Genomic DNA, 27,742 nt, shown 5'->3' with positions numbered 1-27,742 from the left:
TCAGAGATGGGGGCTCAATTCCTGCCACTGTCTGTCGGGAGTTTCGATGTTTTCCCTGTGACCCACCCTCCAAAAAGACAAGGTTTAGCGTTATTAAGTGGTGGGCACACAAAGCTGGTACCATAAGCATGGAAACACTGGTGCTGCCCAGCACAGGTTCAGGTTGGCTGTCTGGTCGTTGGTCTCACTGTCAGGCAGGACATAGCGTAGCCTCAAGTTAGGAAATGTCTCATTTCGTGGTATAACTATACAATGATGTCAAAAGATAGGTGTCTGGGTGAAGGGGATCTAATGGGAGAGTGACTGGGTGACAGGGCGCTGGCGGGAGAGTGACTGGGTGACAGGGCGCTGGCGGGAGAGCGACTGGGTGTCAGGGCGCTGGCGGGAGAGTGACTGGGTGACAGGGCGCTGGCGGGAGAGCGACTGGGTGAAGGGGATCTAATGCGAGAGCGACTGGGTGTCAGGGCGCTGGCGGGAGACTGGGTGAAGGGGATCTAAAGGGAGAGTGACTGGGTGACAGGGCGCTGGCGGGAGAGCGACTGGGTGACAGGGCGCTGGCGGGAGAGCGACTGGGTGAAGGGGATCTAATGCGAGAGCGACTGGGTGACAGGGCGCTGGCGGGAGAGCGACTGGGTGACAGGGCGCTGGCGGGAGAGTGACTGGGTGACAGGGCGCTGGCGGGAGAGTGACTGGGTGACAGGGCGCTGGCGGGAGAGTGACTGGGTGACAGGGCGCTGGCGGGAGAGTGACTGGGTGACAGGGCGCTGGCGGGAGAGTGACTGGGTGACAGGGGTCCAGAGGGAGAATGACTGGGTGACAGGGCGCTGGCGGGAGAGTGACTGGGTGACAGGGCGCTGGCGGGAGAGTGACTGGGTGACAGGGCGCTGGCGGGAGAGCGACTGGGTGACAGGGCGCTGGCGGGAGAGCGACTGGGTGACAGGGCGCTGGCGGGAGAGCGACTGGGTGACAGGGCGCTGGCGGGAGAGCGACTGGGTGACAGGGCGCTGGCGGGAGAGCGACTGGGTGACAGGGCGCTGGCGGGAGAGTGACTGGGTGACAGGGCGCTGGCGGGAGAGTGACTGGGTGACAGGGCGCTGGCGGGAGAGCGACTGGGTGACAGGGCGCTGGCGGGAGAGCGACTGGGTGAAGGGGATCTAATGCGAGAGCGACTGGGTGACAGGGCGCTGGCGGGAGAGCGACTGGGTGACAGGGGTCCGACGGGAGAGCGACTGGGTGACAGGGCGCTGGCGGGAGAGTGACTGGGTGACAGGGCGCTGGCGGGAGAGTGACTGGGTGACAGGGCGCTGGCGGGAGAGTGACTGGGTGACAGGGCGCTGGCGGGAGAGTGACTGGGTGACAGGGCGCTGGCGGGAGAGTGACTGGGTGACAGGGCGCTGGCGGGAGAGCGACTGGGTGACAGGGCGCTGACGGGAGAGCGACTGGGTGACAGGGCGCTGGCGGGAGAGCGACTGGGTGACAGGGCGCTGGCGGGAGAGCGACTGGGTGACAGGGCGCTGGCGGGAGAGCGACTGGGTGACAGGGCGCTGGCGGGAGAGCGACTGGGTGAAGGGGATCTAATGCGAGAGCGACTGGGTGACAGGGCGCTGGCGGGAGAGTGACTGGGTGACAGGGCGCTGGCGGGAGAGTGTCTGGGTGAAGGGGATCTAATGCGAGAGTGACTGGGTGACAGGGCGCTGGCGGGAGAGTGACTGGGTGACAGGGGTCCAGAGGGAGAATGACTGGGTGACAGGGCGCTGGCGGGAGAGTGACTGGGTGACAGGGCGCTGGCGGGAGAGTGACTGGGTGACAGGGCGCTGGCGGGAGAGTGACTGGGTGTCAGGGCGCTGGCGGGAGAGCGACTGGGTGACAGGGCGCTGGCGGGAGAGCGACTGGGTGAAAGGGATCTAATGCGAGAATGACTGGGTGACAGGGGTCCAGAGGGAGAATGACTGGGTGACAGGGCGCTGGCGGGAGAGCGACTGGGTGTCAGGGGTCCAGAGGGAGAATGACTGGGTGACAGGGCGCTGGCGGGAGAGCGACTGGGTGTCAGGGGTCCAGAGGGAGAATGACTGGGTGACAGGGCGCTGGCGGGAGAGTGACTGGGTGAAAGGGGTCCAGAGGGAGAATGACTGGGTGACAGGGCGCAGGCGGGAGAGAGACTGGGTGACAGGGGTCCAGAGGGAGAATGACTGGGTGACAGGGGTCCAGAGGGAGAGCGACTGGGTGTCAGGGCGCTGGCGGGAGAGTGACTGGGTGAAAGGGGTCCAGAGGGAGAATGACTGGGTGACAGGGGTCCAGAGGGAGAGCGACTGGGTGTCAGGGGTCCAGAGGGAGAGCGACTGGGTGAAAGGGGTCCAGAGGGAGAACGACTGGGTGACAGGGGTCCGACGGGAGAGCGACTGGGTGACAGGGGTCCGACGGGAGAGTGACTGGGTGAAAGGGGTCCAGAGGGAGAATGACTGGGTGAAAGGGGTCCAGAGGGAGAGCGACTGGGTGTCAGGGGTCCGACGGGAGAGCAACTGGGTGAAAGGGGTCCAGAGGGAGAACGACTGGGTGACAGGGGTCCAGAGGGAGAGCGACTGGGTGACAGGGGTCCAGAGGGAGAACGACTGGGTGACAGGGGTCCAGAGGGAGAATGACTGGGTGACAGGGGTCCAGAGGGAGAACGACTGGGTGTCAGGGGTCCGACGGGAGAGCGACTGGGTGAAAGGGGTCCGACGGGAGTGCGACTGGGTGAAAGGGGTCCGACGGGAGTGCGACTGGGTGAAAGGGGTCCAGAGGGAGAACGACTGGGTGACAGGGGTCCAGAGGGAGAACGACTGGGTGACAGGGGTCCAGAGGGAGAGCGACTGGGTGTCAGGGGTCCGACGGGAGAGCGACTGGGTGAAAGGGGTCCGACGGGAGTGCGACTGGGCGAAAGGGGTCCGACTGGAGTGCGACTGGGTGAAAGGGGTCCGACAGGAGAGTGACTGGGTGAAAGGGGTCCGACGGGAGAGCGACCGGGTGACAGGGGTCCGACAGGAGAGTGACTGGGTGACAGGGGTCCGTAGGCAGAGCGACTACGTGAAAGCAGTCCGGAGGGAGAGCGACCGGGTGAAAGGGGTCCGGAGGGAGAGCGACCGGGTGAAAGGGGTCCGGCGGGAGAGCGACCGGGTGAAAGGGGTCCGGAGAGAGAGCGACCGGGTGAAAGGGGTCCGGAGGGAGAGCGACCGGGTGAAAGGGGTCCGGAGGGAGAGCGACCGGGTGAAAGGGGTCCGGAGGGAGAGCGACCGGGTGAAAGGGGTCCGGAGAGAGAGCAACCGGGTGGAAGGGGTCCGACAGGAGAACGACTGGGTGGAAGGGGTCTGACAGGAGAGCGACTGGGTGGAAGGGGTCTGACAGGAGAGCGACTGGGTGGAAGGGGTCTGACAGGAGAGCGACTGGGTGGAAGGGGTCCGGAGGGAGAGCGACTGGGTGGAAGGGCTCCGGAGGGAGAGCGACTGGGTGAAATGGGTCCAGAGGGAGAGCGACCGGGTGAAAGGGATCCGACAGGAGAGCGACCGGGTGAAAGGGGTCCGGGGGGAGAGCGACTGTGTGAAAGGGATCCAATGGGAGAGCGACTGGGTGAAAGGGGTCCGGAAGGAGAGCGACTGGGTGACAGGGGTCCGACTGCAGAGCGACTGGGTGAAAGGGGTTCGACCGCAGAGCGACTGGGTGAAGTGGGTCCAGAGCGAGAGCGACTGGGTGACAGGGGTCCGACGGGAGAGCGACTGGGTGACAGGGATCCGGAGGGAGAGTGACTGGGTGACAGGGATCCGGAGGGAGAGTGACTGGGTGACAGGGATCCGGCGGGAGAGCGACTGGGTGAAAGGAGTCCGATCGAAGAGCGCCTGGGTGACAGGGGTCCGACGGGAGAGCGACTGCGTGAAAGGAGTCCGATCGAAGAGCGCCTGGGTGACAGGGGTCCGACGGGAGAGCGACTGGGTGACAGGGATCCGGAGGGAGAGCGACTGGGTGACAGGGGTCCGACAGGAGAGCGACTGGGTGACAGGTGTCCAACCGGAGAGCGACTGGTGAAGCGGCCCCCAGATGGAGAGCGACTGGGTGAAAGGGGTCCGACAGGAGAGCGACTGGGCGACAGGGGTCCGACGGGAGAGCGACTGGGCGACAGGGGTCCGGCGGGAGAGCAACTGGGTGACAGGGGTCCGGCGGGAGAGCGACTGGGTGAAAGCGGTCCCACTAGAGAGCGACTGGGTGAAAGGGTTCCGGAGGGAGAGTGACTGGGTGACAGGGGTCTGACCGGAGAGCGACTGGGCGACAGGGGTCCGACGGGAGAGCGACTGGGCGACAGGGGTCCGACGGGAGAGCGACTGGGCGACAGGGGTCCGACGGGAGAGCGACTGGGCGACAGGGGTCCGACGGGAGAGCGACTGGGCGACAGGGGTCCGACCGGAAAGCGACTGGGCGACAGGGGTCCGACCGGAGAGCGACTGGGCGACAGGGGTCCGACCGGAGAGCGACTGGGCGACAGGGGTCCGACGGGCGAGCGACCCCGTGAAAGGGGTCTGGAGGGAGAGCGACTGGGTGACAGGGGTCCGCAGGGAGAGCGACTGGGTGACAGGGGTCCGCAGGGAGAGCGACTGGGTGACAGGGGTCCGACAGGAGAGCGATTGGGTGACAGGATTCCGCAGGGAGAGCGACTGGGTGAAAAGGGTCCAGAGGGAGAGCGACGGGGTGAAAGGGGTCAGGAGGGAGAGCGACTGGGTGACGGGGTCCGACAGGAGAGCGACTGGCTGAAAGGGGTCCGACGGGAGAGCGACTGGGCGACAGGGGTCCGACCGGAGAGCGACTGGGCGACAGGGGTCCGACGGGCGAGCGACCCCGTGAAAGGGGTCTGGAGGGAGAGCGACTGGGTGACAGGGGTCCGCAGGGAGAGCGACTGGGTGACAGGGGTCCGCAGGGAGAGCGACTGGGTGACAGGGGTCCGACAGGAGAGCGATTGGGTGACAGGAGTCCGCAGGGAGAGCGACTGGGTGAAAAGGGTCCAGAGGGAGAGCGACGGGGTGAAAGGGGTCAGGAGGGAGAGCGGCTGGGTGACAGGGGTCCGACAGGAGAGCGACTGGGTGGAAGCGGTCCGACGGGAGAGCGACTGGGTGGAAGCGGTCCGACAGGAGAGCGACTGGGTGAAAGGGGTCCGGAGGGAGAGCGACTGGGTGACAGGGGTCTGACCGCAGAGCGACTGGATGACAGGGGTCGGACCGGAGAGCGACTGTGTGACAGGGGACTGACGGGAGAGTGACTGGGTGACAGGGGTCCAACTGGAGAGCGACTGTGTGACAGGGGTCCCACCGGAGAGTTACTGGGTGACAGGTGTCCAACCGGAGAGCGACTGGTGAAGCGGCCCCCAGATGGAGAGCGACTGGGTGAAAGGGGTCCGACAGGAGAGCGACTGGGCGACAGGGGTCCGACGGGAGAGCGACTGGGCGACAGGGGTCCGGCGGGAGAGCGACTGGGTGACAGGGGTCCGGCGGGAGAGCGACTGGGTGAAAGCGGTCCCACTAGAGAGCGACTGGGTAAAAGGGTTCCGGAGGGAGAGTGACTGGGTGACAGGGGTCTGACCGGAGAGCGACTGGGCGACAGGGGTCCGACGGGAGAGCGACTGGGCGACAGGGGTCCGACGGGAGAGCGACTGGGCGACAGGGGTCCGACGGGAGAGCGACTGGGCGACAGGGGTCCGACGGGAGAGCGACTGGGCGACAGGGGTCCGACCGGAAAGCGACTGGGCAACAGGGGTCCGACCGGAGAGCGACTGGGCGACAGGGGTCCGACCGGAGAGCGACTGGGCGACAGGGGTCCGACGGGCGAGCGACCCCGTGAAAGGGGTCTGGAGGGAGAGCGACTGGGTGACAGGGGTCCGACGGGAGAGCGACCGGGTGACAGGGGTCCGATGGGAGAGCGACTGGGTGACAGGGGTCCGACAGGAGAGCGATTGGGTGACAGGAGTCCGCAGGGAGAGCGACTGGGTGAAAAGGGTCCAGAGGGAGAGCGACGGGGTGAAAGGGGTCAGGAGGGAGAGCGACTGGGTGACGGGGTCCGACAGGAGAGCGACTGGCTGAAAGGGGTCCGACGGGAGAGCGACTGGGCGACAGGGGTCCGACCGGAGAGCGACTGGGCGACAGGGGTCCGACGGGCGAGCGACCCCGTGAAAGGGGTCTGGAGGGAGAGCGACTGGGTGACAGGGGTCCGCAGGGAGAGCGACTGGGTGACAGGGGTCCGCAGGGAGAGCGACTGGGTGACAGGGGTCCGACAGGAGAGCGATTGGGTGACAGGAGTCCGCAGGGAGAGCGACTGGGTGAAAAGGGTCCAGAGGGAGAGCGACGGGGTGAAAGGGGTCAGGAGGGAGAGCGACTGGGTGACGGGGTCCGACAGGAGAGCGACTGGCTGAAAGGGGTCCGACAGGAGAGCGACTGGGCGGAAGGGGTCAGGAGGGAGAGCGACTGGGCGGAAGGGGTCCGGAAGGAGAGCGACTGGGTGACAGGGGTCCGGCGGGAGAGCGACTGGGTGAAAGCAGTCCCACTGGAGAGCGACTGGGTGAAAGGGTTCCGGAGGGAGAGTGACTGGGTGACAGGGGTCTGACCGGAGAGCGACTGGGCGACAGGGGTCCGACGGGAGAGCGACTGGGCGACAGGGGTCCGACGGGAGAGCGACTGGGTGACAGGAGTCCGACGGGAGAGCGACTGGGTGAAAGGGGTCCGACGGGAGAGCGACTGGGCGACAGATGTCCGACCGGAGAGCGACTGGGCGACAGGGGTCCGACGGGCGAGCGACCCCGTGAAAGGGGTCTGGAGGGAGAGCGACTGGGTAACAAGGGTCCGGAGGGAGAGCGACTGGGTGACAGGGGTCCGCAGGGAGAGCGACTGGGTGACAGGGGTCCGACAGGAGAGCGACTGGGTGACAGGAGTCCGCAGGGAGAGCGACTGGGTGAAAAGGGTCCAGAGGGAGAGCGACGGGGTGAAAGGGGTCAGGAGGGAGAGCGACTGGGTGACAGGGGTCCGACAGGAGAGCGACTAGCTGAAAGGGGTCCGACGGGAGAGTGACCGGGTGAAAGAGGTCCGACGGGAGAGCGACCGGGTGACAGGGGTCCGACGGGAGAGCGACTGGGTGAAAGGGGTCCGACGGGAGAGCGACTGGGCGACAGATGTCCGACCGGAGAGCGACTGGGCGACAGGGGTCCGACGGGCGAGCGACCCCGTGACAGGGGTCCGGAGGGAGAGCGACTGGGTGACAGGGGTCCGACAGGAGAGCGACTGGGTGACAGGGGTCCGCAGGCAGAGCGACTGGGTGACAGGGGTCCGACAGGAGAGCGACTGGGTGACAGGGGTCCGCAGGGAGAGCGACTGGGTGAAAGGGGTCCAGAAGGAGAGCGACGGGGTGAAAGGTGTCAGGAGGGAGAGCGACTGGGTGACAGGGGTCCGACAGGAGAGCGACTGGCTGAAAGGGGTCCGACGGGAGAGTGACCAGGTGAAAGGGGTCCGACAGGAGAGCGACCGGGTGACAGGGGTCCGACAGGAGAGCGACCGGGTGACAGGGGTCCATAGGGAGAGCGGCTACGTGAAAGGGGTCCGGAGGGAGAGCGACTGGGTGAAAGGGGTCCGGAGGGAGAGCGACTGGGTAAATGGGGTCCGACCGGAGAGCGACTGGGTGAAAGGGTTCCGGAGGGAGAGCGACTGGGTGAATGGGGACCGACCGCAGAGCGACTGGGTGAAAGGGGTCCGACCGGAGAGCGACTGGGTGGAGTGGGTCCAGAGCGGAGCGACTGGGTGAAAGGGGTCCGACGGGAGAGTAACTGGGTGATAGGGGTCCAGAGGGAGAGCGACCGGGTGAAAGGGGTCCAACAGGAGAGCGACTGGGCGGAAGGGGTCAGGAGGGAGAGCGACTGGGCGGAAGGGGTCCGGAAGGAGAGCGACTGGGTGACAGGGGTCCGACCGGAGAGCGACTGGGTGACAGGGGTCCGACCGGAGAGCGACTGGGTGACAGGGGTCCAGAGGGATAGCGACTGGGTGACAGGGGTCCAACCGGAGAGCGACTGGGTGAAAGGGGTCGGACCGGAGAGCGACTGGGTGAAAGGGGTCCGACCGGAGAGTGACTGGGTGACAGGGTTCCGACCGGTGAGCGACTGGGTGACAGGGGTCCGGAGAGAGAGCAACCGGGTGAAAGGGGTCCGGAGAGAGAGCAACCGGGTGAAAGGGGTCCGACGGGAGAGCGACCGGGTGACAGGGGTCCGATGGGAGAGTGACTGGGTGACAGGGGTCCGTAGGGAGAGCGACTATGTGAAAGAGGTCCGGAGGGAGAGCGACTGGGTGAAAGGGGTCCGAAGGGAGAGCGACTGGGTGAAAGGGGTCCGACCGGAGAGCGACTGGGTGGAGTGGGTCCAGAGCGAGAGCGACTAGGTGAAAGGGGTCCGGAGGGAGAGCAAATGGGTGAAAGCGGTCCGGAGGGAGAGCGACTGGGTGACAGGGGTCCGCAGGGAGAGCGAATGGGTGAAAGCGGTCCGGAGGGAGAGCGACTGGGTGAAAGCGGTCCGACTGGAGAGTGACTGGGTGACAGGGGTCCGGAGGGAGAGCGACTGGGTGAAAGCGGTCCAACAGGAAAGCGACTGGGTGACAGAGGTCCGCAGGGAGAGCGACTGGGTGACAGGTGTCCGCAGGGAGAGCGACTGGGTGAAAGGGGTCCAGAGGGAGAGCGACTGGGTGAAAGGGGTCCAGAGGGAGAGCGACTGGGTGACAGGGATCCGACAGGACAGCGACTGGCTGAAAGGGGTCCGACGGGAGAGCGACTGGGTGAAAGGGGTCCGACGGGAGAGCGACCGGGTGACAGGGGTCCGACGGGAGAGCGACCGGGTGACAGGGGTCCGACGGGAGAGTGACTGGGTGACAGGGGTCCATAGGGAGAGCGGCTACGTGAAAGAGGTCCGGCGGGAGAGCGACTGGGTGAAAGGGGTCCAGATGGAGAGCGACTGGGTGAAAGGGGTCCGACCGGAGAGTGACTGGGTGAAAGGGGTCCGACGGGAGAGTGACTGGGTGATAGGGGTCCAGAGGGAGAGCGACTGGGTGAAAGCGGTCCGGAGGGAGAGTGACTGGGTGACAGGGGTCCGACGGGAGAGTAACTGGGTGATAGGGGTCCAGAGGGAGAGCGACTGGGTGAAAGGGGTCCGACCGGAGAGCGACTGGGTGAAAGGGGTCCGACCGGAGAGTGACTGGGTGAAAGGGGTCCGGAGGGAGAGCGACTGGGTGACAGGGGTTTGACCGCAGAGCGACTGGGCGACAGATGTCCGACCGGAGAGCGACTGGGCAACAGGGGTCTGACGGGCGAGCGACCCCGTGAAAGGGGTCTGGAGGGAGAGCAACTGGGTGACAGGGGTCCGGAGGGAGAGCGACTGGGTGACAGGCGTCCGCAGGGAGAGCGACTGGGTGACAGGGGTCCGACAGGAGAGCGACTGGGTGACAGGGGCCCGATGGGTGACAGTCTGGATACATGCCTATCAGAACAGGTAGATCAGCTGGGCATAGAATGGATGGGCCGAAGGACCTGTCTGTGCTGTCCCTGATGACTCCATCTCATCCAAACTGTGAGATCCCTCTGCCCTTCCCTCTCCCTCAACCAGCCCCCTGATACATTACCTGTTGGCCCACTTCAGGTTTGGGTCCAAGCTCCAGCAGCCTGCCGGCAAACGCAGCTGCAGTCTTGAAGTTCTTCAGCTTGAAGAAGAGGTTAACAGCTGTGCGAAGCACCAGGATCATGTGCACAGGCTGGAGGTTGCAATGCGTGAAGTAGGCAGCCATCTTGAGGGAGGAGAGAGAGAGAAATGGTCATATCGGGGCTGGAGGAGACCGCGCGAGGATAGGTTGAGGAGAGAGGCGAGTGACAGGTTGGGAAGGGTGGGGGAGGAGAGGGACGGGTCGGGACGAATCGGAGTGTTGGGAAGGGGGGGCAGAGGGAGGCGAGTGACAGATTGGAAGGGTTGGCCGAAGGGATTGGCGAGTGACGGATCAGAGGGGTGGGTCAGAGAAGTGTGGACGACAGATCCTGGACCCACCTCACAGATCCGTTTCTGTTGCTCCAGCGTGTCCTTGGGCAATCGCTTGCGCTCGGTCTCCATGCTGAGCCCCACAATGTACTCTCGGCAAATGGCGATCAGCTGCTGGGCCTGCCAGTACACAGGGAGGGAAGGGGTTCAGTTCCTGGACAGATACTCGGGCAGCACTTGTATCGCAATGACCGCACACACGGACCAACCACCGTTCTGCAGAGAACCCGCCCCCCCGCCATCAAAGCCCCCAAAATGCCTGTCTTAACTTTGCTTCCATCTGTCCTTCTCTCACAATCGTCCTTCCCCATCCCTCCCCCCTCCACACCCCCAACCACCACTATTTTATCATTTCCTGTCAGAATCATTTCTATGCCTACTGTCACTTTATGGACATACAATCGATATAGACAAGCCATCTTACGTAATGATATTTATTGTGTTTTTCATTATTGTGTTCATCTGAGTGGGTTTTTTGTGTTGCAGTGCAGAATTGTTTTCTTCTCCTTTACACTTGTGTACTGCAAATGGCATTAAACAACCCTGAATCTGTGCTGCGCCATCATTTTCCATTCTCCTCCACTCCAATCAATCAATCAATCAAATTTCCGGGACTAAACATTGCAGGAAGAAGGTAGGAGAATGGAAAAGGAATCAGACTCGATGTGTCAAATGGCCGAATTGTGCTCCTGTATCTTACGGCCTTTAAGAGGGAGGGCGCAAATGGAGAGAGCCAACCTCTCTCTATAACTCAGGCTGATGAGTCCAGCAATATCGTTATCAATGGTTGCCCACCTCCCCCCACTTGCTCCCTTTTCTGTACGTCTCAGCTCGCGCCCACACCCTTGCCGCCTCTCACCTCAGCAATCTCCTGCTTGCTCTCCACCACCAGCAGGGGCACACTGAGCAGAATGGCCCGGAAGCGGTCGACAGCCTCCTCGAACTTGCCGGCGGTGGTCAGCTGGTAACACAGCTGCAGGCGCTGAATTAGGTCCGCCAGCTTCAGCCCCACGGCCGGTAACCCACCCTTCAGGCCAGCCTCCTTCCTGCAACAGGCCAAGCCAAGTCATCTTACCGTCATCACCCCTTCCCCCTTCCACCATCCCAGCATCACAGACTTCTGACACAGCACAGCATGTTAACAACACCTCGTGGCCCAACGTGAACCTTCCAAACCTGTACGTCTTAGGAACGTGGGAGAAAACTGGTGTCCAAAATTAAGCTGGCATTGGAGAGGGTCCAGAGGAGGTTCAAGAGAATAATCCCAGGAATGAAAGAGTTAAAGCATGAGAAGTATTTGATGGCTCATGGCCTGTACTTGGAGTTTGAAGAATGAAGGGGGTATGTTCTGGAGCATGTTAATATTAAGGGAGAGGAGGTCACAGATATAGTGGATGTGGAGAGGATGTTTCCTGTAGTGGGGGAGTCTAGGACCAGGTAGCACAGACAGAGTGGCTGTGGAGAGGATGTTTCCTATAGTGGGGGAGTCTAGCACCAGAGGACAACGACAGAGTGGATGTGGAGAGGATGTTTCCTTTAGTGGGGAAGTCTAGGACCAGAGGACACAGATATAGTGGATGGGGAGAGGGTATTTCCTCTAGTGTGGAGTCTTGACCAGAGGACACCGACAGAGTGGATGTAGAGAGGATGTTTCCTGTAGTGGGGGAGTCTAGGACCAGAGGACACAGACAGAGTAGATGTGGAGAGGATGCTTCCGATAGTTGGGGGGGAGTCTGGGACCAGAGAACACAGATACAGTGGATATGGAGAGGATGTTTCCTGTAGTGGGGGAGTCGCGGACCAGAGGACACAGATATAATGGAAGTGGAGAGGATGTTTCCTGCAGTGGCAGAGTCTAGGACCAGAGGACACAGATAGAGTGAATGTAGATAGGATGTTTCCTGTAGTCTGGGAGTCTTGGACCAGAGGACACAGATAGAGTGGATGTAAAGAGGATGTTTGCTCTATTGGGCTAGTCCAGGACCAGAGGGCACAGATAGAGTGGATAGGGAGAGGATGTTTCCAATAGTGGGGGAATCGAGGACCAGGTTGCACAGACAGAGTGGTTGTGGACAGGATGTTTCCTATAGTGGGGGAGTCTAGGACCAGAGGACACAGACAGGGTGGATGTGGAGAGGATGTTTCCGATAGTGGAGGAGTCTGGGACCAGAGGACGCAGACAGAGTGGATGTGGAGAGGATGTTTCCGAGAGTGGAGGAGTCTGGGACCAAAGGACACAGACACAATGGATGTGGAGAAGATGCTTCCTGTCGTGGGGGAGGCTAGGACCAGAGGACACAGACAGAGTGGATGTGGAGAAGACGCTTCCTGTCGTGGGGGAGTCGAGGACCAGAGGACACAGACAGAGCGGATGTGGAGAGGGTGTTTCCTGTAGTGGGGGAATTTAGGATCAGAGGACACAGACAGAGTATAAGTGGAGAAGACGTTTCCGATAGTTGGGGAGTCTAGGATCAGAGGACACAGACAGAGTAGATGTGGAGAGGATGTTTCCGATAGTTGGGGAGTCTAGGACCAGAGGACACAGATAGCGTGGTTGTGGAGAGGATGTTTCCTAGAGTGGGGGAGTCTAGAACCAGAGAACACAGACAGAGCGGATGTGGAGAGGGTGTTTCCTGTAGTGGGGGAATTTAGGATCAGAGGACACAGACAGAGTATATGTGGAGAGGACGTTTCCGATAGTTAGGGAGTCTAGGACCAGAGGACACAGATATAATGGAAGTGGAGAGGATGTTTCCTGCAGTGGCAGAGTCTTGGACCAGAGGACACAGATAGAGTGGATGTAAAGAGGATGTTTGCTCTATTGGGCTAGTCCAGGACCAGAGGGCACAGATAGAGTGGATAGGGAGAGGATGTTTCCTATAGTGGGGGAATCGAGGACCAGGTTGCACAGACAGAGTGGTTGTGGACAGGATGTTTCCTATAGTGGGGGAGTCTAGGACCAGAGGACACAGACAGGGTGGATGTGGAGAGGATGTTTCCGATAGTGGTGGAGTCTAGGACTGGAGGACACAGACAGAGCGGATGTGGAGAGGATGTTTTCTGTCGTGGGGGAATTTAGGATCAGAGGACACAGACAGAGTAGATGTGGAGAGGATGTTTCCGATAGTTGGGGAGTCTAGGACCAGAGGACACAGACAGGGTGGATGTGGAGAGGATGTTTCCGATAGTGGTGGAGTCTAGGACTAGAGGACACAGACAGAGCGGATGTGGAGAGGATGTTTCCTGTCGTGGGGCAGTCTAGGACCAGAGGACACCGACAGAGTAGATGTGGAGAGGATGTTTCCTGTACTGCGGGAGTCTAGGACCAGAGGGCACAGACAGAGTGGATGTGGAGAAGACGCTTCCTGTCGTGGGGGAGTCGAGGACCAGAGGACACAGACAGAGCGGATGTGGAGAGCGTGTTTCCTGTAGTGGGGGAATTTAAGATCAGAGGACACAGACAGAGTAGATGTGGAGAGGATGTTTCCGATAGTTGGGGAGTCTAGGACCAGAGGACACAGACAGAGTAGATGTGGAGAGGATGTTTCCGATAGTTGGGGAGTCTAGGACCAGAGGACACAGACAGGGTGGATGTGGAGAGGATGTTTCCGATAGTGGTGGAGTCTAGGACTAGAGGACACAGACAGAGCGGATGTGGAGAGGATGTTTCCTGTACTGGGGGAGTCTAGGACCAGAGCACACAGATAGAGTGGATGTGTAGAGTATGCTTCTTGTAGTGGGGGAGTCTAGGACCAGAGGACACAGATAGAGTGGACGTGGAGAGGATGCTTCCTAAATTGGGGTGTCTCGGACCAGAGCACACAGATAGTGTGGATGTGGAGAGGATGTTTCCTGTTGTTGGAGAGTCAAGGACCAGAGGTCACAGATAGAGTGGAAGTGGAGACGGTGTTTCCTATAGTGGGGGAGTCTTGGACCAGAGGACACAGACAGAGCGGATGGGGAGAGGGTATTTCCTCTCGTGTGGAGTCTTGGACCAGAGGACACAGACAGAGTGGACGTGTAGAGGATGTTTCCGATAGTGGTGGAGTCTAGGACTAGAGGACACAGACAGAGCGGATGTGGAGAGGGTGTTTCCTATAGTGGGGGAGTTTAGCATCAGAGGACACAGACAGAATGGATGTGGAGAGGATGTTTCCTGTAGTGGGGGAGTCTCGGACCAGAGGACACAGATATAATGGAGGTGGAGAGGATGTTTCCTGCAGTGGCAGAGTCTTGGACGAGAGGACACAGATAGAGTGAATGTAGAGAGGATGTTTGCTGTAGTGGGGGAGTCCAGGACCAGAGGGCACAGATAGAGTGGATGTGGAGAGGATGTTTCCTTTAGTGGGGAAATCTAGGACCAGAGGACACAGATATAGTGGATGGGGAGAGGGTATTTCCTCTAGTGTGGAGTCTTGACCAGAGGACACAGATAGAGTGAATGTAGATAGGATGTTTCCTGTAGTCTGGGAGTTTTGGACCAGAGGACACAGATAGAGTGGATGTAAAGAGGATGTTTGCTCTATTGGGCTAGTCCAGGACCAGAGGGCACAGATAGAGTGGATAGGGAGAGGATGTTTCCTATTGTGGGGGAATCGAGGACCAGGTTGCACAGACAGAGTGGTTGTGGACAGGATGTTTCCTATAGTGGGGGAGTCTAGGATCAGAGGACACAGACAGGGTGGATGTGGAGAGGATGTTTCCAATAGTGGTGGAGTCTAGGACCAGAGGACACAGATACAGTTAATGTGGAGAGGATGCTTCCTGTAGTGATGTAGTCTCGGACCAGAGGACACAGATAGAGTGATGTGGACAAGATGCTTCCTGTAGTGGGGGAGTCTAGACCCGAGGCCACAGATATAATGGAAGTGGAGAGGCTGTTTCCTGCAGTGGGGGAGTCCAGGACCAGAGGGCACAGACAGAGCGGATGTGGAGAGGGTGTTTCCTATAGTGGGGGAATTTAGGATCAGAGGACACAGACAGAGTAGATGTGGAGAGGATGTTTCCTATAGTGGGGGAGTCCAGGACCAGAGGGCACAGATAGAGTGGATGTGGAGAGGATGTTTCCTGTAGTGGGGGAGTCTAGGACCTGAGGACACAGATAGAGTGGATGTGGAGAAGATGCTTCCTGTAGTGGGGCAGTCTAGACCAGAGGCCACAGATATAATGGAAGTGGATAGGATGTTTCCTGTAGTAGGTGATTCCAAGACCAGAGGACACTGACAGAGCGGATGTGGAGAGGATGTTTCCTGTAGTGGGGGAATTTAGGATCAGAGGATACAGACAGAGTATATGTGGAGAGGATGTTTCCTAGAGTGGGGGAGTCTCGGACCAGAGGACACAGATAGAGTGGATGTGGACAAGATGCTTCCTGTAGTGGGGGAGTCTAGGACCAGAGGACACAGCCAGAGGGTATGTGGAGAAGATGTTTCCTATCGTGAGGGAGTCTAGGACCAGACGACACAGATACAGTGGATGTGGCGAAGATGTTTCCTATATTGGGGGAGTCTAGGACCAGAGGACTCAGATAGAGTGGATGTGGAGAAGATGTTTCCTATAGTGGGGGAGTCTTGGACCAGAGGACACAGACAGAGCGGATGGGGAGAGGGTATTTCCTCTCGTGTGGAGTCTTGGACAAGAGGACACAGACAGAGTGGATGTGTAGAGGATGTTTCCGATAGTGGTGGAGTCTAGGACTAGAGGACACAGACAGAGCGGATGTGGAGAGGGTGTTTCCTATAGTGGGGGAGTTTAGCATCAGAGGACACAGACAGAGTGGATGTGGAGAGGATGTTTCCTGTAGTGGGGGAGTCTCGGACCAGAGGACACAGATAGAGTGGACGTGGAGAGGATGCTTCCTAAATTGGGGTGTCTCGGACCAGAGCACACAGATAGTGTGGATGTGGAGAGGATGTTTCCTGTTGTTGGAGAGTCTAGGACCAGAGGTCACAGATAGAGTGGATGTGGAGACGGTGTTTCCTGTAGTGGGGGAGTCTAGGACCAGAGGACTCAGATAGAGTGGATGTGGAGAAGATGTTTCCTATAGTGGGGGAGTCTTGGACCAGAGGACACAGACAGAGCGGATGGGGAGAGGGTATTTCCTCTCGTGTGGAGTCTTGGACCAGAGGACACAGACAGAGTGGATGTGTAGAGGATGTTTCCGATAGTGGTGGAGTCTAGGACTAGAGGACACAGACAGAGCGGATGTGGAGAGGGTGTTTCCTATAGTGGGGGAGTTTAGCATCAGAGGACACAGACAGAGTGGATGTGGAGAGGATGTTTCCTGTAGTGGGGGAGTCTCGGACCAGAGGACACAGACAGAGTAGATGTGGAGAGGATGCTTCCGATAGTTGGGGAGTCTTAGACCAGTGGACACAGATACAGTGGATATGGAGAGCATGTTTCCTGTAGTGGGGGAGTCTAGGACCTGAGGACAGAGACAGAGTGGATGTGGAGAGGATGTTTCCTGCAGTGGCAGAGTCTCGGACCAGAGGACACAGATAGAGTGAATGTAGAGAGGATGTTTCCCGTAGTGGGGGAGTCAAGGAGCGGAGGACATGGAGAGAGTGGATGTGGAGAGGATGTTTCCTTTAGTGGGGGAGTCTAGGACCAGGTAGCACAGACAGAGTGGTTGTGGAGAGGATGTTTCCTATAGTGGGGGAGTCTAGCACCAGAGGACAACGACAGAGTGGATGTGGAGAGGATGTTTCCTTTAGTGGGGAAGTCTAGGACCAGAGGACACAGATATAGTGGATGGGGAGAGGGTATTTCCTCTGGTGTGGAGTCTTGACCAGAGGACACAGACAGAGTGGATGTGGAGAAGATGTTTCCTATCGTGAGGGAGTCTAAGACCAGACGACACAGATAGAGTGGATGTGGCGAAGATGTTTCCTATATTGGGGGAGTGGGGGAGTCTAGGACCAGAGGACACAGATAGAGTGGATGCAGAGAGGATGTTTGCTGTAGTGAGGGAGTCCAGGACCAGAGGGCACAGATAGAGTGGATGTGTAGAGTATGCTTCTTGTAGTGGGGGAGTCTTGGACCAGAGGACACAGATAAGGTGGATGTAAAGAGGATGTTTGCTCTATTGGGCTAGTCCAGGACCAGAGGGCACAGATAGAGTGGATAGGGAGAGGATGTTTCAAATAGTGGGGGAATCGAGGACCAGGTTGCACAGACAGAGTGGTTGTGGACAGGATGCTTCCTATCGTGGGGGAGTCTAGGACCAGAGGACACAGATAGAGTGGACGTGGAGAGGATGCTTCCTAAATTGGGGTGTCTCGGACCAGAGCACACAGATAGTGTGGATGTGGAGAGGATGTTTCCTGTTGTTGGAGAGTCAAGGACCAGAGGTCACAGATAGAGTGGAAGTGGAGACGGTGTTTCCTGTAGTGGGGGAGTCTTGGACCAGACGACACAGACAGAGCGGATGGGGAGAGGGTATTTCCTCTCGTGTGGAGTCTTGGACCAGAGGACACAGACAGAGTGGACGTGTAGAGGATGTTTCCGATAGTGGTGGAGTCTAGGACTAGAGGACACAGACAGAGCGGATGTGGAGAGGGTGTTTCCTATAGTGGGGGAGTTTAGCATCAGAGGACACAGACAGAGTGGATGTGGAGAGGATGTTTCCTGTAGTGGGGGAGTCTCGGACCAGAGGACACAGATACAGTGGATATGGAGAGGATGTTTCCTGTCGTGGGGGAGTCTCGGACCAGAGGACACAGATATAATGGAAGTGGAGAAGATGCTTCCTGTAGTGGGGGAGTCGAGGACCAGGTTGCACAGACAGAGTGGTTGTGGAGAGGATGTTTCCTATAGTGGGGGAGTCTAGCACCAGAGGACAAGGACAGAGTGGATGTGGAGAGGATGTTTCCTTTCGTGGGGAAGTCTAGGACCAGAGGACACAGATATAGTGGATGGGGAGAGGGTATTTCCTCTGGTGTGGAGTCTTGACCAGAGGACACAGACAGAGTGGATGTGGAGAGGATGCTTCCGATAGTTGGGGAGTCTGGGACCAGAGGACACAGATACAGTGGATATGGAGAGCATGTTTCCTGTAGTGGGGGAGTCTAGGACCTGAGGACAGAGACAGAGTGGATGTGGAGAGGATGTTTCCTGTAGTGGGGGAGTCTCGGACCAGAGGACACAGATATAATGGAAGTGGAGAAGATGCTTCCTGTAGTGGGGGAGTCGAGGACCAGGTTGCACAGACAGAGTGGTTGTGGAGAGGATGTTTCCTATAGTGGGGCAGTCTAGCACCAGAGGACAACGACAGAGTGGATATGGAGAGGATGTTTCCTATAGTGGGGGAGTTTAGCATCAGAGGACACAGACAGAATGGATGTGGAGAAGATGCTTCCTGTCGTGGGGGAGGCTAGGACCAGAGGACACAGACAGAGCGGATGTGGAGAGGGTGTTTCCTGCAGTGGGGGAGTTTAGGATCAGAGGACACAGACAGAGTATATGCGGAGAAGACGTTTCCGATAGTTGGGGAGTCTAGGACCAGAGGACACAGATAGAGTGGATGTGGAGAGGATGCTTCCTGTAGTGGGGAGTCGAGGACCAGGCTGCACAGACAGAGTGGTTGTGGAGAGGATGTTTCCTATCGTGGGGGAGTCGACGACCACAGGGCACAGACAGAGTAGATGTGGAGAGGATGTTTCCGATAGTGGTGGAGTATACGACCAGAGGACACAGACAGAGCGGATGTGGAGAAGATGTTTCCTGTAGTGGGGGAGTCTCGGACCAGAGGACACAGATACAGTGGATATGGAGAGCATGTTTCCTGTAGTGGGGGAGTCTAGGACCTGAGGACAGAGACAGAGTGGATGTGGAGAGGATGCTTCCTGTAGTGGGGGAGTCGAGGACCAGGTTGCACAGACAGAGTGGTTGTGGAGAGGATGTTTCCTATAGTGGGGGAGTCTAGCACCAGAGGACAACGACAGAGTAGATATGGAGAGGATGTTTCCTTTAGTGGGGAAGTCTAGGACCAGAGGACACAGATATAGTGGATGGGGAGAGGGTATTTCCTCTGGTGTGGAGTCTTGACCAGAGGACACAGACAGAGTGGATGTGGAGAGGATGTTTCCTGTAGTAGGGGAGTCTAGGACCAGAGGACACAGACAGAGTAGATGTGGAGAGGATGCTTCCGATAGTTGGGGAGTCTGGGACCAGAGGACACAGATATAGTGGATATGGAGAGGATGATTCCTGTGGTGGGGGAGTCTGGGACCTGAGGACAGAGACAGAGTGGATGTGGAGAGGATTTTTCCTGTAGTGGGGGAGTCGCGGACCAGAGGACACAGATATAAAGGAAGTGGAGAGGATGTTTCCTGCAGTGGCAGAGTCTAGGACCAGAGGACACAGATAGAGTGAATGTAGATAGGATGTTTCCTGTAGTCTGGGAGTCTTGGACCAGAGGACACAGATAGAGTGGATGTAAAGAGGATGTTTGCTCTATTGGGCTAGTCCAGGACCAGAGGGCACAGATAGAGTGGATAGGGAGAGGATGTTTCAAATAGTGGGGGAATCGAGGACCAGGTTGCACAGACAGAGTGGTTGTGGACAGGATGTTTCCTATCGTGGGGGAGTCTAGGACCAGAGGACACAGACAGGGTGGATGTGGAGAGGATGTTTCCGATAGTGGTGGAGTCTAGGACTAGAGGACACAGACAGAGCGGATGTGGAGAGGATGTTTCCTGTACTGCAGGAGTCTAGGACCAGAGGGCACAGACAGAGTGGATGTAGACAGAGTGTTTCCTGTACTGGGGGAGTCTAGGACCAGAGGACACAGATAGAGTGGATGTAAAGAGGATGTTTGCTGTAGTGGGGGAGTCCAGGACCAGAGGGCACAGATAGGGTGATGTGGAGAGGATGTTTCCGATAGCTGGGGAGTCCAGGACCAGAGGACACAGATAGAGTGGATGTGGAGAGGACGTTTCCGATAGTTGGGGAGTCTAGGACCAGAGGACACAGATATAATGGAAGTGGAGAGGCTGTTTCCTGCAGTGGGGGAGTCCAGGACCAGAGGGCACAGATAGAGTGGATGTGGAGAGGATGTTTCCAATAGTGGCGGAGTCTAGGACCAGAGGATAGAGACAGAGCGGATGTGGAGAGGGTGTTTCCTACAGTGGGGGAATTTAGGATCAGAGGACACAGACAGAGTAGATGTGGAGAGGATGTTTCCTGTAGTCTGGGAGTCTAGGACCAGAGGACACAGATAGAGTGGATGTAAAGAGGATGTTTCCTGTAGTGGGGGAGTCTCGGATCTGTGGACGCAGATAGAGTGGATGTAAAGAGGATGTTTACTGTAGTGGGGGAGTCTGGGATCTGAGGACACAGACAGAGTGGATGTGGAGAGGATGTTTCCTTTAGTGAGATAGTCTCGGACCAGAGGACACAGATAGAGTGATGTGGACTAGATGCTTCCTGTAGTGGGGGAGTCGAGGACCAGGTTGCACAGACAGAGTGGTTGTGAAGAGGATGTTTCCTATAGTGGGAGAGTCTAGCACCAGAAGTCACAGATAGAGTGGACGTGGAGAAGATGTTTCCTGTAGTGGGGGAGTCTAGGACCAACCAGAGGACACAGCCAGAGTGGATGTGGAGAGGATGTTTCCTGTAGTGGGGGAGTCTAGAACCAGAGAACTCCGTTAGAGTGGATGTGGAGAAGATGTTTCCTATCGCGAGGGAGTCTAGGACCAGAGGACACAGATAGAGTGGATGTGGAGATGATGTTTCCTATATAGGGGGAGTCCAGGACCAGAGGACACAGGCAGAGTGGATGTGGAGAGGGTGTTTCCTCTCGTGTGGAGTCCAAGACCAGAGGACACAGACAGAGTGGATGTGGAGAGGATGTTTCCTGTACTGGCGGAGTCTAGGACCAGAGGACACAGACAGAGTGGATGTGGAGAGGATGTTTCCGATAGTGGGGGAGTCTAGGACCAGAGGACACAGACAGAGTGGATGTGGAGAGGCTGTTTCCGATAGTGGAGGAGTCTAGGACCAGAGGACACAGATAGAGTGGACGTGGAGAGGATGTTTCCTAAATTGGGGTGTCTCGGACCAGAGCACACAACAGAGTGGATGTGTAGTGGATGTTTCCTGTAGTGGGGGAATTTAGGACCAGAGGACACAGACAGAGTGGATGTGGAGAGGATGTTTCCGATAGGGGGGGAGTCTAGGACCAGAGGATACAGATATCGTGGATGTGGAGAGGATGTTTCCAATAGTGGTGGCGTCTAGGACCAGAGGACACCGAGAGAGTGGATGTGGAGAGGATGTTTGCTGTAGTGGGGGAGTCCAGGACCAGAGGGCACAGATAGAGTGGATGGGGAGAGGATGTTTCCTGTATTCTGGGAGTCTAGGACCAGAGTACACAGATAGAGTGGATGTAAAGAGGATGTTTCCTGTAGTGCGGGAGTCTTGGACCAGAGGACACAGATAAGGTGGATGTAAAGAGGATGTTTGCTCTATTGGGCTAGTCCAGGACCAGAGGGCACAGATAGAGTGGATAGGGAGAGGATGTTTCAAATAGTGGGGGAATCGAGGACCAGGTTGCACAGACAGAGTGGTTGTGGACAGGATGTTTCCTATCGTGGGGGAGTCTAGGACCAGAGGACACAGACAGGGTGGATGTGGAGAGGATGTTTCCGATAGTGGTGGAGTCTAGGACTAGAGGACACAGACAGAGCGGATGTGGAGAGGATGTTTCCTGTACTGCGGGAGTCTAGGACCAGAGGGCACAGACAGAGTGGATGTAGACAGAGTGTTTCCTGTACTGGGGGAGTCTAGGACCAGAGGATACAGATAGAGTGGATGTAAAGAGGATGTTTGCTGTAGTGGGGGAGTCCAGGACCAGAGGGCACAGATAGAGTGATGTGGACTAGATGCTTCCTGTAGTGGAGGAGTCAAGGACCAGGTTGCACAGACAGAGTGGTTGTGAAGAGGATGTTTCCTATAGTGGGGGAGTCTAGCACCAGAGGACACAGACAGAGCGGATGTGGAGAGGGTGCTTCCTGTAGTGGGGGAATTTAGGATCAGAGGACACAGACAGAGTGGATGTGGAGAGGATGTTTCCGATAGCTGGGGAGTCCAGGACCAGAGGACACAGATAGAGTGGATGTGGAGAGGATGCTTCCCGTAGTGGGGGAGTCTTGGACCAGAGGACACAGACAGAGTGGACGTGGAGAGGATGTTTCCGATAGTGGTGGAGTCTAGGACTAGAGGACACATACAGAGCGGATGTGGAGAGGGTGTTTCCTATAGTGGGGGAGTTTAGCATCAGAGGACACAGACAGAGTGGATGTGGAGAGGATGTTTGCTCTATTGGGCTAGTCCAGGACCAGAGGGCACAGATAGAGTGGATAGGGAGAGGATGTTTCAAATAGTGGGGGAATCGAGGACCAGGTTGCACAGACAGAGTGGTTGTGGACAGGATGTTTCCTACAGTGGGGGAGTCTAGGACCAGAGGACACAGACAGGGTGGATGTGGAGAGGATGTTTCCCAGAGTGGAGGAGTCTGGGACCAAAGAACACAGACAGAATGGATGTGGAGAAGATGCTTCCTGTCGTGGGGGAGGCTAGGACCAGAGGACACAGACAGAGCGGATGTGGAGAGGGTGTTTCCTGCAGTGGGGGAGTTTAGGATCAGAGGACACAGATAGAGTGGATGTGGAGAGGATGCTTCCTGTAGTGGGGAGTCGAGGACCAGGCTGCACAGACAGAGTGGTTGTGGAGAGGATGTTTCCTATCGTGGGGGAGTCGACGACCACAGGGCACAGACAGAGTAGATGTGGAGAGGATGTTTCCGATAGTGGTGGAGTATACGACCAGAGGACACAGACAGAGCGGATGTGGAGAAGATGTTTCCTGTAGTGGGGGAGTCTCGGACCAGAGGACACAGATACAGTGGATATGGAGAGCATGTTTCCTGTAGTGGGGGAGTCTAGGACCTGAGGACAGAGACAGAGTGGATGTGGAGAGGATGTTTCCTGTAGTGGGGGAGTCTCGGACCAGAGGACACAGATATAATGGAAGTGGAGAAGATGCTTCCTGTAGTGGGGGAGTCGAGGACCAGGTTGCACAGACAGAGTGGTTGTGGAGAGGATGTTTCCTATAGTGGGGGAGTCTAGCACCAGAGGACAACGACAGAGTAGATATGGAGAGGATGTTTCCTTTAGTGGGGAAGTCTAGGACCAGAGGACACAGATATAGTGGATGGGGAGAGGGTATTTCCTCTGGTGTGGAGTCTTGACCAGAGGACACAGACAGAGTGGATGTGGAGAGGATGTTTCCTGTAGTAGGGGAGTCTAGGACCAGAGGACACAGACAGAGTAGATGTGGAGAGGATGCTTCCGATAGTTGGGGAGTCTGGGACCAGAGGACACAGATATAGTGGATATGGAGAGGATGATTCCTGTGGTGGGGGAGTCTGGGACCTGAGGACAGAGACAGAGTGGATGTGGAGAGGATTTTTCCTGTAGTGGGGGAGTCGCGGACCAGAGGACACAGATATAAAGGAAGTGGAGAGGATGTTTCCTGCAGTGGCAGAGTCTAGGACCAGAGGACACAGATAGAGTGAATGTAGATAGGATGTTTCCTGTAGTCTGGGAGTCTTGGACCAGAGGACACAGATAGAGTGGATGTAAAGAGGATGTTTGCTCTATTGGGCTAGTCCAGGACCAGAGGGCACAGATAGAGTGGATAGGGAGAGGATGTTTCAAATAGTGGGGGAATCGAGGACCAGGTTGCACAGACAGAGTGGTTGTGGACAGGATGTTTCCTATCGTGGGGGAGTCTAGGACCAGAGGACACAGACAGGGTGGATGTGGAGAGGATGTTTCCGATAGTGGTGGAGTCTAGGACTAGAGGACACAGACAGAGCGGATGTGGAGAGGATGTTTCCTGTACTGCAGGAGTCTAGGACCAGAGGGCACAGACAGAGTGGATGTAGACAGAGTGTTTCCTGTACTGGGGGAGTCTAGGACCAGAGGACACAGATAGAGTGGATGTAAAGAGGATGTTTGCTGTAGTGGGGGAGTCCAGGACCAGAGGGCACAGATAGGGTGATGTGGACTAGATGCTTCCTGTAGCGGAGGAGTCGAGGACCAGGTTGCACAGACAGAGTGGTTGTGAAGAGGATGTTTCCTATAGTGGGGGAGTCTAGCACCAGAGGACACAGACAGAGCGGATGTGGAGAGGGTGCTTCCTGTAGTGGGGGAATTTAGGATCAGAGGACACAGACAGAGTGGATGTGGAGAGGATGTTTCCGATAGCTGGGGAGTCCAGGACCAGAGGACACAGATAGAGTGGATGTGGAGAGGACGTTTCCGATAGTTGGGGAGTCTAGGACCAGAGGACACAGATATAATGGAAGTGGAGAGGCTGTTTCCTGCAGTGGGGGAGTCCAGGACCAGAGGGCACAGATAGAGTGGATGTGGAGAGGATGTTTCCAATAGTGGCAGAGTCTAGGACCAGAGGATACAGACAGAGCGGATGTGGAGAGGGTGTTTCCTACAGTGGGGGAATTTAGGATCAGAGGACACAGACAGAGTAGATGTGGAGAGGATGTTTCCTGTAGTCTGGGAGTCTAGGACCAGAGGACACAGATAGAGTGGATGTAAAGAGGATGTTTCCTGTAGTGGGGGAGTCTCGGATCTGTGGACGCAGATAGAGTGGATGTAAAGAGGATGTTTACTGTAGTGGGGGAGTCTGGGATCTGAGGACACAGACAGAGTGGATGTGGAGAGGATGTTTCCTTTAGTGAGATAGTCTCGGACCAGAGGACACAGATAGAGTGATGTGGACTAGATGCTTCCTGTAGTGGGGGAGTCGAGGACCAGGTTGCACAGACAGAGTGGTTGTGAAGAGGATGTTTCCTATAGTGGGAGAGTCTAGCACCAGAAGTCACAGATAGAGTGGACGTGGAGAAGATGTTTCCTGTAGTGGGGGAGTCTAGGACCAACCAGAGGACACAGCCAGAGTGGATGTGGAGAGGATGTTTCCTGTAGTGGGGGAGTCTAGAACCAGAGAACTCCGTTAGAGTGGATGTGGAGAAGATGTTTCCTATCGCGAGGGAGTCTAGGACCAGAGGACACAGATAGAGTGGATGTGGAGATGATGTTTCCTATATAGGGGGAGTCCAGGACCAGAGGACACAGGCAGAGTGGATGTGGAGAGGGTGTTTCCTCTCGTGTGGAGTCCAAGACCAGAGGACACAGACAGAGTGGATGTGGAGAGGATGTTTCCTGTACTGGCGGAGTCTAGGACCAGAGGACACAGACAGAGTGGATGTGGAGAGGATGTTTCCGATAGTGGGGGAGTCTAGGACCAGAGGACACAGACAGAGTGGATGTGGAGAGGCTGTTTCCGATAGTGGAGGAGTCTAGGACCAGAGGACACAGATAGAGTGGACGTGGAGAGGATGTTTCCTAAATTGGGGTGTCTCGGACCAGAGCACACAGACAGAGTGGATGTGTAGTGGATGTTTCCTGTAGTGGGGGAATTTAGGACCAGAGGACACAGACAGAGTGGATGTGGAGAGGATGTTTCCGATAGGGGGGGAGTCTAGGACCAGAGGATACAGATATCGTGGATGTGGAGAGGATGTTTCCAATAGTGGTGGCGTCTAGGACCAGAGGACACCGAGAGAGTGGATGTGGAGAGGATGTTTGCTGTAGTGGGGGAGTCCAGGACCAGAGGGCACAGATAGAGTGGATGGGGAGAGGATGTTTCCTGTATTCTGGGAGTCTAGGACCAGAGTACACAGATAGAGTGGATGTAAAGAGGATGTTTCCTGTAGTGCGGGAGTCTAGGATCTGAGGACACAGACAGAGTGGATGTGGAGAGGATGTTTCCTGTAGTGAGATAGTCTCGGACCAGAGGACACAGATAGAGTGATGTGGACTAGATGCTTCCTGTAGTGGAGGAGTCGAGGACCAGGTTGCACAGACAGAGTGGTTGTGAAGAGGATGTTTCCTATAGTGGGGGAGTCTAGCACCAGAGGACACAGACAGAGCGGATGTGGAGAGGGTGCTTCCTGTAGTGGGGGAATTTAGGATCAGAGGACACAGACAGAGTGGATGTGGAGAGGATGTTTCCGATAGCTGGGGAGTCCAGGACCAGATGACACAGATAGAGTGGATGTGGAGAGGATGCTTCCCGTAGTGGGGGAGTCTAGGACCTGAGGACACAGACAGAGTGGATGTGGAGAGGATGTTTCCTGTAGTGGGGGAGTCTCGGACCAGAGCACACAGATAGAGTGCATGTGGAGAAGATGCTTCCTGTAGTGGGGGAGTCTCGGACCAGAGGACACAGATAGAGTGGATGTGGAGAGGATGTTTCCCAGAGTGGAGGAGTCTGGGACCAAAGAACACAGACAGAATGGATGTGGAGAAGATGCTTCCTGTCGTGGGGGAGGCTAGGACCAGAGGACACAGACAGAGCGGATGTGGAGAGGGTGTTTCCTGCAGTGGGGGAGTTTAGGATCAGAGGACACAGACAGAGTATATGCGGAGAAGACGTTTCCGATAGTTGGGGAGTCTAGGACCAGAGGACACAGATAGAGTGGATGTGGAGAGGATGCTTCCTGTAGTGGGGAGTCGAGGACCAGGCTGCACAGACAGAGTGGTTGTGGAGAGGATGTTTCCTATCGTGGGGGAGTCGACGACCACAGGGCACAGACAGAGTAGATGTGGAGAGGATGTTTCCGATAGTGGTGGAGTATACGACCAGAGGACACAGACAGAGCGGATGTGGAGAAGATGTTTCCTGTAGTGGGGGAGTCTCGGACCAGAGGACACAGATACAGTGGATATGGAGAGCATGTTTCCTGGCGTGGGGGAGTCTTGGACCAGAGGACACAGACAGAGTGGATGTGGAGAGGATGCTTCCTGTAGTGGGGGAGTCGAGGACCAGGTTGCACAGACAGAGTGGTTGTGGAGAGGATGTTTCCTATAGTGGGGGAGTCTAGCACCAGAGGACAACGACAGAGTAGATATGGAGAGGATGTTTCCTTTAGTGGGGAAGTCTAGGACCAGAGGACACAGATATAGTGGATGGGGAGAGGGTATTTCCTCTGGTGTGGAGTCTTGACCAGAGGACACAGACAGAGTGGATGTGGAGAGGATGTTTCCTGTAGTAGGGGAGTCTAGGACCAGAGGACACAGACAGAGTAGATGTGGAGAGGATGCTTCCGATAGTTGGGGAGTCTGGGACCAGAGGACACAGATATAGTGGATATGGAGAGGATGATTCCTGTGGTGGGGGAGTCTGGGACCTGAGGACAGAGACAGAGTGGATGTGGAGAGGATTTTTCCTGTAGTGGGGGAGTCGCGGACCAGAGGACACAGATATAAAGGAAGTGGAGAGGATGTTTCCTGCAGTGGCAGAGTCTAGGACCAGAGGACACAGATAGAGTGAATGTAGATAGGATGTTTCCTGTAGTCTGGGAGTCTTGGACCAGAGGACACAGATAGAGTGGATGTAAAGAGGATGTTTGCTCTATTGGGCTAGTCCAGGACCAGAGGGCACAGATAGAGTGGATAGGGAGAGGATGTTTCAAATAGTGGGGGAATCGAGGACCAGGTTGCACAGACAGAGTGGTTGTGGACAGGATGTTTCCTATCGTGGGGGAGTCTAGGACCAGAGGACACAGACAGGGTGGATGTGGAGAGGATG

At 57.1% G+C, this 27,742-nt stretch overlaps 1 protein-coding gene across 1 annotated transcript in view; it reads right to left on the bottom strand.

Annotated features, from left to right (window-relative positions):
• Positions 1–27,742, bottom strand: part of copa (COPI coat complex subunit alpha) — a 198,873-nt gene that overhangs the window by 29,499 nt on the left and 141,632 nt on the right. Inside the window, exons 26-28 of the mRNA XM_063042473.1 lie at positions 10,926–11,112; positions 10,076–10,186; positions 9,660–9,821 (exon numbers count right to left, since the gene is read on the bottom strand). Coding sequence (XP_062898543.1) covers positions 9,660–9,821; positions 10,076–10,186; positions 10,926–11,112 — 460 coding nt within the window. The remainder of the gene's footprint in view (positions 1–9,659; positions 9,822–10,075; positions 10,187–10,925; positions 11,113–27,742) is intronic.

Source organism: Mobula hypostoma, chromosome 3 (genome assembly GCF_963921235.1).
Source record: "Mobula hypostoma chromosome 3, sMobHyp1.1, whole genome shotgun sequence".
Classification (NCBI taxonomy): Eukaryota; Metazoa; Chordata; class Chondrichthyes; order Myliobatiformes; family Myliobatidae; genus Mobula; species Mobula hypostoma.
Note: the sequence above shows the minus strand (reverse complement) of the source record. Positions and strands in the feature narration are given on the sequence as shown.